Here is a 19,133-nt window from a genome sequence, read left to right on the forward strand (position 1 = left end):
TAGAACATACACACTAAGCTTAGTTTATAATTTACAAATTATTAATATACCCATAATTTATAAATAATTTTCTATTTTTGTATAGGCTATAGAATGTCCTTAATTATTATATTAGTTTATAGTACATTAATATAATTTGTAAGCTAGAAATATATTTACAAAGTATAAATGCATTGATAAAATATATAATGCATTGATAAATATATATAAATGCATTATATTATATATAAATGCATTGATAAAATATATAACTAAATATATTAAAATTATACATATTTTACACATATTATACATGGTATTTGGAGATATACTTGAAAACTTTTTTCTAAACAGAAGTGCAAGGAGATAATACACAGCCCACCACCATCCACTAGAAACAGCAATATTCTGAGGCCTGCTTATGTTTTGGTAAAGCAGAAACCCCATCTTCTTTTGCATTTAATAGCCATAAATCATGTGTTGGTCCACCTGTCCTGGTCTAAGTGTCTACCCCGAGTGCAGAGACTCTGTCAGGGACAGAGTCCCTACCTTTGTATGGTTGACAAGCACATGGTCCAGTAATGGGGGACCAGTAACATCAATTTTGGACCATCCACACAACAGAATTTTATCTCATGATTTTAAATGATGTTGGAGACAACATATATAAACAGTTGATACAACTCAACATCAAAAAAATAACCCAATTAAAAAATGGGCAGAAGAACTGAATAGACATTTACATTTTTCCAGGAAATGCAGATGGCCAACAGGCACATAAAAAGATGCTCAACATCGCTAATCATCAGGGAAATGCAAATTAAAAACACAATGAGATATCACCTCACACCTGTCAGAATGGCTGTCATCAAAAAGACCACAAATAACAAATGTTGGCGAGGATGTGGAGAAACTGGAACCCCCATATATTGTTGGTGGGAATGTAAATTGGTGCAGCCACTGTGGAAAATAGTATGGAGTTTTCTCAAATACTGAAAATAGAACTACCATATGACCCAGCAATTCAACTCCTGGGTATATATCTGAAAAAAACAAAAACACTACTACTTGGAAGAGATTCACGCATCTGAGTGTTCATAGCAGCATTATTTACAATTGCCAAGATATGGAAGCAACCTAAGTGTCCATCAACAGATGACTGGATAAAGAAGATGTGGTATATATATATATATATATATATATATATATATATATATATATATATATATATATACACACATATACATACAATGGAATACTACTCAGCCATGAAAAAGAATGAAATAATGCCATTTGCAGCAACGTGGATGATCTTGGAGGGCATGATGCTAAGTGAAATGTCAGACAGAGAAAGACAAATACTGTATGATATAACTTATATATGGACTCTAAAATATAAAACAAAGGAATGTATATAACAAAACAGAAACAGACTCATAGATATAGAGAACAAACTAGTGGTTACCAGTGGGGAGAGCGAAGGGAGACAGAGCAATATAGGGGTAGAGGATTAAGAGGTACACACTATTATGTATAAAATAAGCTACAAGGATATATTGTACAACATGGGAAATATAGCAAATATTTCATGATAACTCTAAGTGGTGTATAACCTTTAATACATACATACATACACACATAAATAAATAATGTTAGAAAAAATATATCATGATTTGGAGAGATGGTCTTATATTGTAATCATAAACAAAAGTAGTTTACAATAACAACAGGATGATCAGTATTTTAATTTTTTTAAGAAAACAACAAATTGTGTATACATGCATGGAAAAAGACAAAGAGGAAATAGCCCAACATACTCATCATGGTGTGCAATTGTAGGCATTTTAATTTTCTTCTTTGTAGTTATCTTTGCTTTCTAAAATTTCTATTAGAAGTTTATATTGCTTTTGTAATCAGGAAAAACACTTTTTTGAAAAGAAAATAAATTGAGCACATGCACTTGAGAAGGATGTACGTATCCTTTCAGTACACAATGCAGTCCTACAGAAAGAAAAATGAGGCTGACTTGTCACAGTTTCCTGCAAGAGGATGCTGAGGACCTTATCATATCAGTGCGTGGTGAGGGCACTGGGGGAGAAGTTTCCCTCAGGTCTCAGAACCAGGAAAAGCTACGCTGGTTTGCTTTTATCTTATGGACACTGTGACTCATGTAACTCAATAATCTTCAAACGCTTTTGCCTGAGAATCCCCTGAGATTTTTAAATTTTTATTTCGAAGTAATTTTAGATTTACATGAAAATTGACAAAAAAAATAGTACAGAGAGTTCCCATGTACCCTTCATCCAGTTTTCCTTAATGTCAACTGACTTAACCATAATACAGTGATCAAAACCAGGAAATTAACTTTGGTACAATAATACTAACTAAATGTTTTAGTCCACTCAGGTTGCTGTAATAAAGTACTGTAGACTGGGTGGCTTATAAACAACAGAAATTTATTTTTCACAGTTCTGGAGGCTGGAGACCTGATAAATGGGTGCCCGCATGGTTAGGTTCTGGTGAGTCCTCCTCTGGGTTGCAAACTGCCATCTTCTCTCTGTGTCCTCCCATGGTGGAAGGGGCAAGGGAGCTCTCTGGGAACTCTTTTATAAGGGCACTAATCCCATTCATGAGGGCTCCACCCCCATGACCTAATCACCTCCCAAAGGCCCCACCTCCAAATACCATCATATTGAGGATTAGGATTTCAACATATGAATTTGGGGGAGGGGGGACACAGACATTCAGTCCATTACACTAAACATCAGAGTTTGTTCTGATTTCCCCAGTCTTTCCACTGATTTTTTTTCTGTTTCAGGATCCCACATAGCATTCAGAAGTCATGTCTCCTTAGTCTCCTCCAATCTGTAACAGTTCTGTCTTTCATGACTTTGATGCTTTTTAAGATACTGGCCAGCTACTTTGTAGAACGCCCCTCGATTTGGGGTTGTCTGATTTTTTCCTCATGATTAGATCGAGGTTATATATTTTCGACAAGAATACCACATAAATGATTTGTGCCATTCTCAGTGTTTCCTGGCCTTTAATAACAGTGTCCCCTTGCACATTTTTATCACACAATTTTAAAATCATAAGTGTAAATAATTGCAAACATGTTATTTCCAATCTATAATAAATATCAGCATTTTAAATAATACTGTTACTTCACTCTTTTAAATGTATTCTAAATACCAAATACTGAAGTGATTTTTACCCACCATCATTTTATTTTAAAACATATAAATATTTTAAACATTTAACATTTTATTCCTTGAATCTGTATTTTTAGTTCAATTCCCTCAGAGAATTTTATCTTAAGGTAATACATTTTTATATGTGAAATATAATGCTTCCACATCAGACTTCTCTGTAACAAAAATATACTTATAAAGTGAAATTAATTTTTACTTCCTGTATCCATAAAACACTACTAAAATTATTATAACTACTGTACATAAATGATCAAAACAAAATAAATATATTAAAAGGTTTTGAAAATAATTACAGTTACAAAAAGCATTTTTTTTTAATTTTTATTTTTGGATGCACTGAGTCTTTGTTGCTGTGCGCGGGCTTTCTCTAGTTACGGCAAGCGGGGGCTACTCTTTGTTGCAGTGTACAGGCTTCTCATTGTGGTGGCTTCTCTTGCTGCGGAGCACAGGCTCTAGGCTCGTGGGCTCAGTAGTTGTGGCTCATGGGCTCTAGAGTGCAGGCTCAGTAGTTGTAGCGCACGGGCTTAGTTGCTCCGTGACATGTGGGATCCTCCCAGACCAGGGCTTGAACCCGTGTCCTCTGCATTGGCAGGTGGATTCTTAACCACTGCGCCAGCAGGGAAGCCCAAAAAGCATATTTTTATTTAAATGCATCTCAGTGAAATGGATGGGACTTTTTTTCAGGTATCCATGGACAAATATTACTATATTGCTAGAAAGAGACAGTTATTCAGCATCAATTCTATTTCTAATTTTCTTTATATACATAAGGACTGAGAAATCTTGTTCATATAAATAAGATGAGACTTGAAAAATTTTATTATAACACTGTCGTATAATTCTATGAGTTCCTTTGAGTTCCATACCAAATATCAGAGTGATCTCCCAGCAAAAACAACTTTTTTCCATTTTTTATTGCAATATAATTCACGTACATAAAATGCACCCTTTTAAACTATAAAATTCAGTGGTTTTAGTATATTTTAAACATGGCGCAACTATTACCACTATCCAATTCCAGAAGAGTTTCATCACACCAAAAAGAAATTCCTTACACATCAGCAGTCACTTCCCATTTTCCCTTCCCCCCAGCCCTTGGCAACCACTAATCTTTCTGTTTCTATGGATTTTCCTATTCTGGGCATTTCATATAAATGCAATAGTGTAATATGTGGTCTTTTGGGGGGTCTTTTTTTTCCGCTTTTTCTCAGTGTTTTCAAGGTTCATTGTTTTTATGGCTGAATACTATTCCATAGTATGGATGTACCTCATTTTCTTTATCCATTCATCAGTTGATGAACATTTGAGTTGTTTCCACTTTTGGTCATTGTGAATAGTGCTGTTATGAACATTTGTATGCAAGTTTTTGGGTGGACATATGTTTTCATTTCTCTTGGGTATGTATACCTAGGAGTGGAATTTTGGGGTCTTATGATAACTCTATGTTTAACCTTTTAAGGAAGTGCCAGACTGTTTTCCAAAGTGGCTGCACCATTTTCCATTCCCACCAGGAGCGTATGAGCGTTCCAATTTCTCCACATCCTTGCCAATACTTGTTGGCAAAATCTGTCTTTTTGATTATAGTCATCCTAGTGGGTGTAAAGTGGTATCTCTTCATGGTTTTGATTTGGATTTCCTTGATGGCTAAATGATTTTGAGCATTTTTCATGGACTTATTGGCCATTTGTATATCCTCTTTAGAGAAATATGTCTATTCAGATCTTTGCCCACTTTTAATTGGCTTATATGTCCTTTTATTATTAAGTTGTAAGAGGTCTATATATATTCTAGATACAAGTCCCTTATCAAATATATGATTTGCAAATATTTTCTCCCATTCTGCATGTTGTCTTTTCACTTTCTGAATGGTATAATTTGCAGTACAAAAGTTTTAAATTTTCGTGTAGTCCACGAAAATTTTGTGTATCTCTTTTTTTTTCTTTTGTCACTTGTGCTTTTGGTGTCCTATTTAGAGATCCATTACCTAATTCAAGGTCATGAAGATTTATAACTATGTTTTCTTCTAAGACTTTTAGTTTTTATAGTTTTAGCTCTGGGTCTCTTGCCATTTCCATATGAATTTTAGGATCATCATGTCAATTTCTGCAAGAAAAGCCAGCTGGGACTCTTTTTAGGGATTTCACTGAATCTGTAGATTGTTTTTGGGGGTATTGCCATTGTAACAATATTATGTCTTCTAATCCATGAACAAGGAATGTCTTTTCATTTATTTATTGCTTCTTTTATTTCATTCAGTGATGTTTTATAGTTTTCAGTACACAACTCTTACACTTCCTTTGTTAAATTTATTCCTAATTATTTTTTTATTGCAAATGGAATTGTTGTTTGATTTTCAATTTGTCTATTGTTAGTGTATAGTAGTACAATTGATTTTTGTATATTGATCTTGTATCCTGCAACCTTGTTGAACATGTTACTAGCTCTAATATGTTTTTTTTGGTAGATTCTTTAGGATTTTCTGCGTACAAAATTATATTATCTGTGAATAGGGATATTTTTACTTCTTCCTTTCCAATATGTATTCCGTTTATTTCTTTCTCTTGCCTAACTGGCCTGACTAGAATCTCTAGTACAATGTTGAATAGAAGTGGTAAGAGTAGATATCCTTGTCTTGTTCCTGATCTTAGGGAGAAGACTTTCAGTTTTACACCATTAAATCTGATGTTAGCTGTGGGTTTTTCATAGATGTTCTTTGTCAGATTGAGGAAATTACTTTCTATTTCTAGTTTTATGAATGTTTTTATCATGAAAGGACATTGGATTGTGTGAAATGCTTGTCCTGCATCTACTGAGATGAATATGTGGGCTTTGTCCTTTGTTCTATTAATATGGTGTATTACATTGATTGATTTTCATATTTTGAACCAACCTTGAATTCATGGGAAAAATCCCACATGGTCATTGTATGTAATCCTTTTTATATGTTGTTGAATTCGTGTAATTCATATACCAATAATTGCTGGTATTTTGTTAAGGATTTTTCATTATTGTGGTAAAACACACCTTTACATAAAATTCACCATTTCAACCATTTCAAAGTGTCCAACTCACTGGCGTTTAGTACATTCACAGTATTGTGCAGTCATCATCACTATTTAGTTTCAGAGCATTTTCATCACCTCAAAAGGAAACCCCATACACATTAAGCAGTCACTCCTCATTCTCCCCTCTCCCTAGCCCTTGTCAACCACTTATGTAATTTCTGTCTCTATGGATCTACCTGTTCTGAATTTTGTTGAGGGTTTTTTTTTATCTATATTCGTAAGGAATATTGTCTGCAGTTTTTGCCCAGGTGTGAAGTGCAAATAACTTGGGTGAAATCCTTTCTATTTAGAGAATGACTAATTCAAATTCTTTATCAGTAAAAAAGGGGGCCTAGCCTTTCTGTAAAACACAATTATTCACAGGCCCCTTTGTACCCCCTTCATTTGGCAAGAGAGGGAGGTGGGCAGAGGAAAGGAAGAGAGCATTTTTTCAGCTTTGTCTCTCTTCTGTCTGATGGAGAAGGAGGACTTTGGAAGAAAGCCTTTCCATTTATCTTCCTTGCCCTCTAGTCTCCCCTTTCTGTTGCTGTGCTCAGCCCCAAGTTGCCTCAAGTAACCAGATCCCAGGACAATATCTCTGAGGTCTCTTCTCCTCAGCTGGGGCCTTCGCCCTCAGACTACTCTCAAAACTGCTTCCCTTTTGGGTGTCCCTTGCCTATAACCCTTGCTAACTGGCCAGATGGCATCCATTTGCTTGAACCACATGTTCTTGTTTGCTAAGGTCTCCCTAAAGTCTGTCCAAATTCCCTGAGCATGAGGAATGTCAAGCCCCAAAGTTGTAAAAAAGGGGACTTGCTGGAGGCCAACAAGGAGGTATTTCTGGAGATCACGGTGCTGTTTATGTAATTTTCAAGTAATGCACACAGGCAAGTTCATCATTTGGTGAAGCAGGCTCAGGGAGTGGGAGTAAAAGTTTACTCCCACCCTTACAGTGCCCCTCATAGCCCAGCCCACCCTACAGCTTTGTTGAGAGCTAAAAGTCCCTGGAGAGACTTGGAGGTGGGGAAGATTTTTTTCTCCAGGGAGGCTTCCTGGCTTACACTTCTCCAGACCCCAAGGATACTCCCAGACTCAAGTTGATGTCATTTGAGTGTTTTCAGATAGAGAATTTAAGACTTACTCTGACCTCATGTGCTTTGTGTTTCCAGCTGAACTCAAACTTTCCAAGACTTGGGTTCATTTACCTTTAGTCAAAAATTCCCTTTCTAATTACACGTGGGCCTCTAAGTCTTCTTGGCCATCAGGTACCAGTTGATCAAAAGTACCACACATTTAGGTGGGGCCAATGAGGCTGACATCTCCTTTGAAGTTCAAATAGGGTTGGAAATGAGTGCAATATTGCTCACATGATGTCAACTCACATGTTTGAAATATAGTGTGTGACATTTGACAAACTCAAGCACATGGTAAGGCAGCCATTCTGCTTATAGAGCCGAAGAGTCCACTCAGGAATAGGGAAATGACTTCCCATTGAGGGTCTGCTTCTCTGTTGATGGCGGACTCCGAATAGGGAGCTCTTTGATGAAGAGTCTGAATGCTATTTCCAGCTCTTGGGCAAGTAATGAGCTATTTGAATGATTTCAGAATTTTAGTAGGCAGACCTACCCTCATCCCTTGCCCTCACTCTGGGGGAGAGCCCCCACTGAAGGCATAAATGTTTTTCCTGCACGGTTGATAAAAGCTACCTGTCGTATGTATGTAATATACTTCTCCCTGAAGACTACTCCAGATAGCTGGGGCTTGGCCAGCCAAACCAGAGAAGGCAAATTTCCTGCAAGTAAGCTCTCACTTCCCTCATCTTCACCATAGCAGGCTTTAGAGCACTCTCTTCTATCGAATCAGGATGAGACCATAGAACCTTCAATTCAGCACCCCTGGTAATCTGGACCAATTGCCTGCAGTTGGTATACAAAATAATAATAGTAGTGAATAGTCTTGTTACAATACTGTTACTATCTTACAGACAAGGAAACCAAGGCCAAGGGAGGGTATGTTATCTTTCCCAAGGTCATACTGGAGAAGCTGGGCTGGAATTCTGGTCTGTCTGACTCCAGAGACTACCTCTTAACCATTACACTATGTCAATTCATTCATTCACTCAACAAGTATTTAATCAGCACCAATTATGTGTTAGCACTATTTTAGGCACTAGAGATACAGCAGTCAGAAGGTCATCCAGCGGATCATGACACTGTGGGCCTCCAGAAGGAAGAAGTCTTCTGGGGTTCAATGACATACAATGGAGGGTATATCTATTTGCTAGCAGGATGAGGGATCTCAAAAAGGTGAGCGCTCCAAACTCGAGCACGGGCAGCGTATAAAAGCCTCAAGCTGTGAGGCAAAGGAAGGTAGAGTTTGAGCTCAGCTCGGGTCCTTAGCAGCATCCTATGGGCTTAGTGTAGGCAGGCTGTGGCCCACGTGCCGGTGCTTGAAGTGGAGAACATGCCCCATTAGTCTCCATAACTCTGTGAAGGTCAACCACCCAGGGCCCCCTAACCGTAGGCCAACCTTATGTTTCCATGTCTGCTCACCCTTTTTTGCTCTTAGCAGCTGAATGTGTGATGCTTGTGGCTCCTTGCAAGGAACTCTGGCAGCGGGTCACAGGTGGGGCTGAGCTCACCCCTCCTATAGATACATTTCTCCCTTGTAAAGGGAAAGGAGATAGATCAAAGGACACCAGGGCCCATGTGCTTCATATGGAGACCCGGGTGAGCTGAAAAGGAAGGGGGAGGAGGGGACTAGGGTAGGCTACAGCCAGGCCATGATTTATTGACTTGTTTTGCTCCTGCACTTCTGTTTACCCAGCTGGGCCTGCTGCTGCCCAGGGTCCCGGCATGTGCACAGCCACTCTGGCCAGTCCTTGTGGTAGTGTCAGAGAGAGCGTGGACTGTGTCAGCTGCTGGCAAAAGTGAGGCAGTGGAGTTCGTGTTTGATGGTTGCAACACTCCTACCCCACTGGGCCTTTTCTCACCCCCATGGGGTACCCCCTCCCCACACACGTATCCCAGTCTCAGCCACAAAATCCCTGGGGCCTTTTTCTCCTTAGAGGAGCCTGGTGTCACTCAGGTATCTAAGACATACCTACACTAACAGGTAAGCACCTGCCAACAGCCTCAAGCCTAATTCTTCTAGCATTTAAAAATGCTGGGCACCTCTTTACTTAATCCATTCAAGGTAGATAAGGACAGAGCGCCTCAGGAGAAGAAATGAAACAAATAGCTTGTGGAAGAGTTGTAGGTCCAAGAACATGAATCGAGTCCCGAGTCTTCCAGGCCAGTCTTCTAAATCCTGGCATCTCCATAAAGCTCGCTGACTGGTTTAAACAGCAACAGAGAAGTCTTGGCAGCCCCACATCAGAATGATTTCAGAACTGTGTGTGTGCACGTGCCGAGACAGAGAGAGACAGATAGGGTGGTAGCGGTGGTGGTCAGGATTTGAGGACTCAGAAGGCCCTTCCAGGCACATGTGGTCAATGGTCTGTTAGTGCGTAGAATCAGCTCTACTTCTCTCAAAAATCAACACAATAAATTAGGAGTTTGGGATTAGCAGATACAAACTACCATATATAAAACAGGCAAACAACAAGGTCCTACTGGATAGCGCAGGGAACTATATTCAATAATCCTTTAATAGACCATGATGGAAAAGAATATGAGAAAGAAAATATACGTACACACACACACATATATGTGTATAACACTGCTGTACACCAGAAACTAACAAAACATTGTAAATCAACTATACTTCAATTAAAAAAAAAAGAAAGAAAAACTCTCTGGGGGAAAAAAAAAACAACAACAACACGACCCCAAACCAAACAGAAGGGAGTAGCAACTGGTGGCAGAGGGCCCCTGGGCCTTGAGTAAGCACCAGAGGGGGCGGTTCTGAGTGGGGCTTTCAGATCCTAGCTCTGCTACTTATTAACTCTTTGACCTGAGCCAAGTTGCTAGCTTAGCTTAGCTTAGCTTCTCTTAGTCTCAGAATCACCCTCTAAAATGGGAGCAACTCACTTCATCGTTGTGGATATTGAACATGATAAAGTCTGTCAGGCACTTAGCAACCCATCTGCATGATCAATAGGAGAGGGCTGTGATGATCAAGATGAGGATTCCGGAGAACAGAGGATGGGACATCTGAAAGCTTCAGCACTTTTGATGTTCATTCCTAGTGTTTCCACAGTTCAGAGGAATGTTTGGAAGGGTGGAAACAACCCAAGTGTTCATTGACGGATGAGTGGATAAACAAAATGTATCAATAGTATACACATACAATAGAACACTACTTAGCCTTAAAAAGGAAGGAAATTCTGACACACGCTAGAACATGGATGGACCTTGAAAACATTATGCTAAGTGAAATGAGCCAGTCACAAAAAGACAAATACTGTATGATTCCACTTACAGGAGGGACCTGCAGTAATCAAATTCACTGAAACAGAAAGTAGGATGGTAGTTGCTAGGGACTTGAGGTAGGGGGAGAAGGGAAGTTGTTTAATGTGTAAAGAGTTTCGGTCTGGAAGATGAAAAGAGTTCTGGAGATGGATGGTTGCACAACAATGTGAATGTACATGATGCCACTGAACTGTACACTTAAAATGGTAAACTTTATGTTAGGGTTCTGTTACCACAATTTGTTTTGAAATTAAAGTTGGAGAATTGATGGGGTTATGGGTGTATGCGTGAGGAATGAGAGCGGGGAAGAGCCCTGGTAAATAGATGAGTGCTCCAGTGAAAGCCTTCCTGGGATTCTACTATGTTCTACCCTACTATGAGAGGGCGGCTGATTTCCATAAAGGGGCAGAGACAGAGAAAACAGAAGTAGGAGAGGACGATGGCCTGGGGCTGTCAGTGTAAAACAAAAGATACAAGAGAATAGAGGTTTCTGAGCTCTGAAAATGCAGCAAACTAGGAAAGAAGGCTCCATCCCAAGGCTATGGTCATCTATGGTGAGCACCAAAGCCCCTTTGGACCACAGCTGCAACCAGAAGGGGAGACCTTAGAAGGGAAGGAGGAGGTGCCTTGGGCTGGCCTGAGGTAAAAATGGCAGAGATTCACGAATGCAATCAGCTCAACTGCCCATCATTTCCAAGGCAGAGTGGCTGGGACCAGCCTCTCCTCTTCCTGCAATCCCGCTCCCTCCAGCTCCACAGGGCACCATAAGGATGCCCTTCTCCTTCAGTTGGGCTGCCTGGTTTCCCTGGAGGGGAGGATCTGGAGGCAGGCCTTCCAGTCCTCACATCCCTAGCAGACCTACCTCCTGGCTGGACCATACCGGCCCCTGCGCCCATGGCCCCTGTCCATGTGGACACACCTAAGTCCAGGACCGGCACAAGCTGAAGAGATCCCAGCCCAGGCACGGAGGGAATTAGGCACGTCTTCTCTGCTCCTGAAGTAATGTTTGTCTTTCAAATTCTGCCAACCAAAATGGCTTGGGCTGTGATTCACCATCACACCGTTATGTCATACTTCCTTACTGCTTTTATGACCAAGGAAGACTCCAGGCACAGTAGCCATATTATGTCCCAGCAAACTCCTGCCCAAATTAAGTCACTCTTTCTGGTCCCTGTCACTGTTCAAAAATGACATCCAAGGATAATTGCTGTTTTAGGGGCACATTTTAAGGCAAATGCAAGAAATAATGAATGTACCTATTTTCTGACTGAAATTTGCATCTGTCTTTTTACCCTCTCCTGGCAAACATGTTTTATGTTTATTTAAACAGCCCTTAATAAAAATGTACAGCTGCAAAGCATCTTACTACTCAATGCTTTCTGGTTAAGAAAATTGCCCATAATCACAGTTGACTTTCCTATTTGTAACAGAATATTATTTTTCATTGATGCATGGCTGCGGCCCAATGTGTGAACATTATAAACGCAGTGGGAGGCTTATCTGAGGTTGCAAGCACTTCATTCATTCATTCCTTCAGTCAATCAACAAACTTGTTTTGTGGATTTACCATGTGGGGTTTAGGACCTTTTACAGCAGAGGGAAAAGCATCTGCAGAGACATGAGAGAGCGTGGCAGTCACCGATATGATAAGGATAGCCACTGTCAACCACAGTTGATGTGTCATGATTGGCTGTAAAGTGTGACATCAATAATTTGTTACTGATAATAGTGAACGTACCAAAATTTACTTTAGTTATAAGTTGGAATGGATTCAAGGTTCTCCTTATAATAGCAGGGTCACTTCTCACTTGCTTTCATTTCAGTATGTTTTAAAATGAGAGGTAGAGAAAAGGGTCTAATTACCAGCCAGCATGCCGAGAATCATATATTCCCCGAGTTCACCCACAGGAGTGTGTCACGCTTATGAACATCATCTGTCAGTTGTATCACAGTTTAGAATTGTTGGAGTGGCCCACAAGGTGTGTGTTACGTGGGGGAGTAGAGAGAGATGAACCTGGGGAGTTCCGATGGGTAGGTGCAGCTTTTCAGAGCTTGAATAAACACATTTTCGACTGGATTGCTCCCAAATTTTGCAGAGCTAATTGTCGTTGACATCACAGAGCTACTGCTCATTTATCAAGCTCCAGTCTTTCCCCAGATACAGAGATGGGATCTTAGTTAACGTAGGGACTGTCAGCCCATACTTGTGACTTTAGCCTGTCTTGGAGAAGCCATAATTATACTTCTCACAATCAACTGCTCCTAATACTGGCTGCATTGCATGTTGAGCGCCTTAGAAATGAGAATGTGACCCAAGAGGCAGTTTCCAGGCTAGGTTTCATGGAGTGATTGTATTGTGCACCTCATATATCTGTCTTGGAAAACAGATGGAAATTCCCAGTAAAGAGTCAAACTAGAAAAGGAACTTACTAATAATGAACTTGATATGCTATCTCTACTGGGCGTGTGGCAGGCTGCGGGGGTACAGAAAAGGGATGCCTGTGTTGCCTTACCTTTCCAATATAAACTGGATTTCTGGAATTAACCAAAAGATAGATGGAATAATACCTCACATGCAAATAGAATAAGTGATTGGCTTGGTGTTCTGATTTGAAGGGTACCCAAAATGTTTCCCTGCCCCTGAAACTACTCTCCCACTGGTGCTTGATTTTCTAATATTAGAAATTGTGGTAGAATTACTTTATTTGTTTAAAATCTATGCTTTGTTCTTTTAACTGTTTTTCTTTTCTTTTTTTTCAAATGTATGCTTTAGGAAAGGAGGATACTTTAAAAAAATAAGAAGCACATTCAGGAATGAACTGGAAGCCTGCTAGAATTGTTAAGAAGACCAGTTGTGTGGAGATGCAACCTCAGTAATTAATCAGTGAGCAGCTAGCAGCCAAATATCTGATAAGAGGGAGGAGGCCCTCTCCTTTGAGGGGGAAAATGACTCCCTTCTGATTGAAAAAGCACCATCCCAGACCTTCTTGCTGCTGACATGCAGATGTACATCTGGCTGTAATCTCTCACTCCCTGCTAGCCTTTGCCAAGCTGTGTGGAACAGAAATCCCCGTTTCTCCCCCATGTAAGGACACAGAGAGAAATTGAATAGTTACATAGTTAAAATTCTGAGCACTGGCGAGGAGAAGGAACATGCCCAAAGCAATAAAAAGACTCTCACTTCAAAACTGTGGCTGAAGAAAGATTCGAGCAGTTTAAACAACTGGTTGAGTTGATTGGGGTGAAGGGAGTAGGCGTCTCAGAGCCACGGACAGGTCTTGATACTCTGCAGACAAGCCAAGAAATCTTTAAATTGTGTTCAATCTACTCAAGGTTGGTGAACAAGACAGAACAAATGCTTAATAAAAGTTGACGGGATTTATTTGCACCTAGGTGTCTGTGTTTCAATAAATCCTGCTCTAAATTTTATTTTCTGTGGAGTTGTTTTAAATGCAGGTTTATTGATAAAGAGTGAAAGCATAATTAAGTGGGGAAATGTGCTCTGTTCCCTCTCTCTGAGCTGTCCAACTTAAGGGAAACCTATCATTCTGTCAAAGTGGTGGCAACTCATCCAAATTGCAGGACTAGCACATAGGAGGAAAATCATACCCTTTGAAGTTTTGCCTGCAAAACTTAGTAACCCACAATTCAGAAGTGACAGCAAACACCACAGTGCCTCTGCCTTTGGATTAAACACTGCAGCCTTCTTTAAAAGTGAAAATGTCCCTGGGAAGGTTAACGTATAAAGTTACTAGGTCCTTAATAGGGTGGTTCCTCAAACTGAGTATTTATCAGAACCATCTGACACCACATCTTTCATTTATCTTGAGAACTTTAAAAATGCAGGACAGTATAGAGAGGAATATAGCAAACACTTGTGTACTTGCCACGCAGAGTGGAAATACAGTACTATATTTACTTTGTCTTCCATTAAAAAAATAGAATAGTTTAATAGAACAGATTTTTAAAATAGCTTATTTTTTAAAATAAACTACAGGAGAAGTTGAAGTTCCCTTAATCTCCCACTTCTAGTCCATCCATTTCCCTTAATTTGATAACATTTTCTTCCAGGACGTAAATAATACACTATATGGTTTTGTACGTACTTTGAAAATTCAGCATTATGTTCTTGAGATCAATCCATGTGGGTGCATAATGATCTAGTTTGTTTTCACTGCTGAACCGTAACCTATAGTACAACCATGACACATTTCATTTATTCATTCTCCAGTTGATGGATATTTATGTTGTTTCCTTTTTTTTTTTACTATTAAAAACAACTTGCAGTGAACACAGGTGTCCATGTGTCTTTGTACACTAGGTGGCAAATTCTCCAGAGTATGTACCTTTTAGATAGTAGAGTGGGATTGCCGAGTTAAAGAGTACACACACTTTTAGTTTTTCTGGGTCTTGGCAGGTTACTTTCCACAGTGTCTGTACCAAATAACAGACACCAGTCTATGTGGTCCCACGACACCATACCATTGACATTTCTTGAGTTTTAATTTTTGCCAATCCGACAAGTAAAAATCATGTCTCCTTTTTCTTAATTTCCATGAATACTAGTGAGGTTGAGCATCTTTTCATATATTTATAGATCACTCTAGTTTCTTGGGTCTATTGCCTGTTTGTAATCTTTGCCCGTTTTTCTTTTGGGCTGGTTGCCTTTTAAAAATTGATTTGTTTTATGTCTTTTAGATGCTGTTTCTTTTTCAATTTTTGCATGCCAAATATCTCCTCCCACTATGTGGCTTGTTTTCACTTTATAGTGTTGTTTTTTTCTATAGACATTTTCATATTTAACGCAGCCTCACTTATCCATCTTTTCTTTTAAACTTTTTGAGGTTTTTGGGTGTGATTAATGATTCTTCCTTACTCTTAGACCATAAAGATATTCTATATTTGCATCAAAATGTTATGAAATTCTGCTTTTAACATTTAGATCTTTAACTCATTTTGAACTGATTCTCAGGTAGGATTTGAAGAAAGTTAATCTAATTTTTATCTTTTCTCACATGGATCATTTTAATACCATTTATTGAATAGTCTATATCATATCCTCCATGATTTATAATCAACCTCTGTCATATATCCAGTTCTCATAGATTTATATGAGTTGTTTTTAGGCTCTTTTAGATCCCACTGGTCTATTTGTTTATCCATCTGCCAATCCCACAGCACTCTTTTAATTGCTATAACATAATAAGTGTTGAGAATCTGCCCCCCATTGATCTTCTTCAAAATTGTGTTGTCTATTCTTGGTGCATGACTCTTCTATATAAATTTTAGGATCAGCTTGTCAGGATCCATTAAAAATCCTGTTGTGATTTTGATTGAACTTGAATTAAGTTTATAGATCAATTTGAAGAGAATTGCCATTTGATGTTGAGTCTTCTCATACATCATCATGGTATATCTCTCTTTTTGAGGTTACCCTTTTCTAAACTTAATTTTTTAAAATATTTGCCTAATTAGATTTTTTAATAATTTATTACAGATTTTGGAATATTTACTGTGGTTATTTATTTATTTATTTTTGGCCGCATTGGGTCTTCATTGCTGCACGTGGGGCTTTCTCTAGTTGCGTCGAGCTGGGGCTACTCTTCGTTGCAGTGCACAGGCTTCTCATTGCGGTGGCTTCTCTTTTTCTTTCTTTTTTTTTTTTTGCAGTACACGGGCCTCTCACTGTTGTGGCCTCTCCCGTTGCGGAGCACAGGCTCCGGACGCGCAGGCTCAGCGGCCATGGCTCACGGGCCCAGCCCCTCCGCGGCATGTGGGATCTTCCCGGACCGAGTCACGAACCCGTGTCCCCTGCATCGGCAGGCGGACTTTCAACCACTGCAACACCAGGGAAGCCCATGGTGGGCTTGTTGCGGAGCATGGGCTCTAGGCACGCAGGCTTCAGTAGTTATGGCACGCAGGCACAGTAGTTGTGGCTCGCAGGCTTAGTTGCTCCGTGGCATGTGGGATCTTCCTGGACCAGGGCTCAAATCCATGTCCCCTGCATTGGCAGGCAGATTCTTAACCACTGTGCCACCAGGGAAGAGCCTAAACTTTTAATTTTGATATAATTATGGATTCATAGGATGATGGAAATGTAGTATAGAGACGTCTCCTGTACTGTTCACCCATTTTCTCACAGTGGTTACATCTTGGTTTTTCAAACAGCTTTATTGAGGTACAACTGATATAAAAAACCCTGGATATATTTAATGTGTATAATTTAATTGGATAATTTGATGAGTTTGAAGATATGCATATAGCCATGAAACCATCACCACAATCAGGTAATAAGCTATACAACCCCTCTAAAAGTTTCCTCCTGCCCCTTTTTTTGGTTGTTGTTGTTGTTCTTTTGTCATTAGAAACTTAACATGAGATCTACCCTCTTAAGTTTTTAAGTGTACAATGCTGAATTGTTGACTATAAGCACAATGTTGTACAGCAGATCTCTAGAACTTATTCATCTTACATAACTGAAACTTTATGTCAGTGATTACATTTTACATAACTAGAGAACAGTTCCAAACCCAGGGATTCAACATTGGTTCAATGTTCATGTATACTTCTAAGCCATTTTACCCTGTGTAGATTTGTATAACCTCCACTGCAATCAAGATACAGAACTATTCCATCACCACAAAGATAGCCCTCATGCTACCCTTTTATAGTTACATCCACCCCATTTCTGACTCTCAGAAACCACTAATCTGTTCATCTCTACAGTTTTGTCATTTCAAGAATGTTATATAAATGGAATCATACACTATGCGACCTTTTGAGATTGTCTTTTTTATTCAGCATAATTCCTTAGATATTCATCCAAGTTGTTGTGTGTATCAATGGTTTTCTCCTTTTTATTGCTGATTAGTAGTCCATGGTATGGATGTACTACACTTTGTTGAACCATTCACCTATTGAGGGACATTTTAGTTGTCTCTGTTTTGGGCGTTTTCTGTTTGTTCTGCCTTTTGTCTTCAGTTTCTTGTTTTCCTGTGGGTTACTTAAACATTTTTTAGAATTTCATTTTGATTTATCTACAGATGTTTTGGTGTATCTCTTCATATAGCTATATACATAACTTATCACAGTCCACTGGTGTCATTTACCTATTAGAGCAAAGTATAAAATTTTTGCTTCTCTTTATGTCCCTTTACCTCCCGCCACACACACAGTTTATAATGTAATTGTCTTAAGTATTTCCTTTACATACATTGAGAAACAGACAGTGTTTTACTTTTTGCTTCAATCATCAAACATAATTTAGAAAACTCAAGAGAAGGAAAGCCTATTGTATGTACCCATTTTTTTGTTCATTCTTTGTTCTTCCTTCCTTCCTGATGTTCTATGATTCCTTCTTTTATTATTTCTTTCTGTCTGAAGAACTTCTGTTAGCCATTCTTTAAGGGTTGGCTTACTAGTGACAAATTCTTTTAATTTTCCTTCATCTGAGAATGTCTTGATTTCCCCTTCATTCCTGAAGGATACTTTTGCTGGATGTAGAATTCCGTGTTAGCAGTTCTTTTCTTTCAGCACTTGAAAAACATTGTGCCACTTCCTTGTGACCTCCATAGGTTCTGAAGAGAAATCCACTAACATTGGAATTGTTTTTTCCTTCTACTTAAGGTATCATTTCTCTCTGGCTGCTTTCAAGATTTTTTCTTTTTATTTAGCTTTCAGAGGTTTGACTATGTATCTCTGCCTGGATTTCTTTGTGTTTATCCTTTGGGGGATGAGTTTTTATTTGATCTTGAGTTTGATTTGAAACCATTAGAGGGTTTTGAGCATGGAGGCAACAAGATCTCATTTTTATCTTTAAAAGATAACTTTGGCTACTGTGTAAAGAAAGGATGGTAGAGGGGCAACAGGGGAAACAGAAAGACCAGTTAGGAGGTTAATGCAGTAGCCTGGATGACAGGCTATAGTGGCTTGGATTAAGATGGTAGCAAGTGAATGTAGCAGTAAATAGGGGCAGATTTTTTTTAACATAACAAAATGATATACACTTCATTCAATAGAGTTGATACATATGTGTTGATTTTTTTTGTATTTAAAAGCATCATTGATGTGGACAAACTGAAAACACAAGATAGTACTTTAACAATTTGCTAAATATAAAGAGGATTTATGGAGAAAAGGGATTAGGCAAAGCACTTGCTTGTGGAATATCCCTATTCTTTAAGAGAGACCAGACAAGAATACAGATAGACTGGGTCTAGGACTGGCTACACCAGTGGGTGGGTCTTTGGATTAGCAATATCAGTATCACTTGAGAACTTGTTGGAAATACATTATTAGACCTCCACCTAAATTTACTGAATCAGAAACTCTGATCCAGAAGACAGCTTTAACAAGACCTGCAGGGGATTACCATGCACTCTGAAGGTTGAAGACAAAGGTTTGAATCCTGCCTCTGTCATCAGCAAGCTGAGTAACTTATACACATCCCAAATTTATGGAATTTCAAGCCCATCATCTCTAAAACG

The 19,133-nt window shown here is 39.1% G+C and overlaps 1 protein-coding gene across 5 annotated transcripts in view; it reads left to right on the plus strand.

Annotated features, from left to right (window-relative positions):
* Positions 1-14,076, plus strand: part of PABIR2 (PABIR family member 2) — an 80,508-nt gene extending 66,432 nt beyond the window's left edge. For 3 of the 5 annotated variants that reach the window (XM_060137965.1, XM_060137969.1, XM_060137974.1), the window contains one exon: positions 13,421-14,076. In XM_060137965.1, coding sequence (XP_059993948.1) covers positions 13,421-13,481 — 61 coding nt within the window. In that variant the 3' untranslated portion in view covers positions 13,482-14,076. The remainder of the gene's footprint in view (positions 1-13,420) is intronic. The other 2 variants (XR_009538496.1, XM_060137975.1) reach the window with 2 other exon arrangements.
* Positions 14,077-19,133: the final 5,057 nt, after the last annotated feature.

The sequence above is a fragment of the Lagenorhynchus albirostris genome, chromosome X, assembly GCF_949774975.1.
Source record: "Lagenorhynchus albirostris chromosome X, mLagAlb1.1, whole genome shotgun sequence".
Lineage (NCBI taxonomy): Eukaryota > Metazoa > Chordata > Mammalia > Artiodactyla > Delphinidae > Lagenorhynchus > Lagenorhynchus albirostris.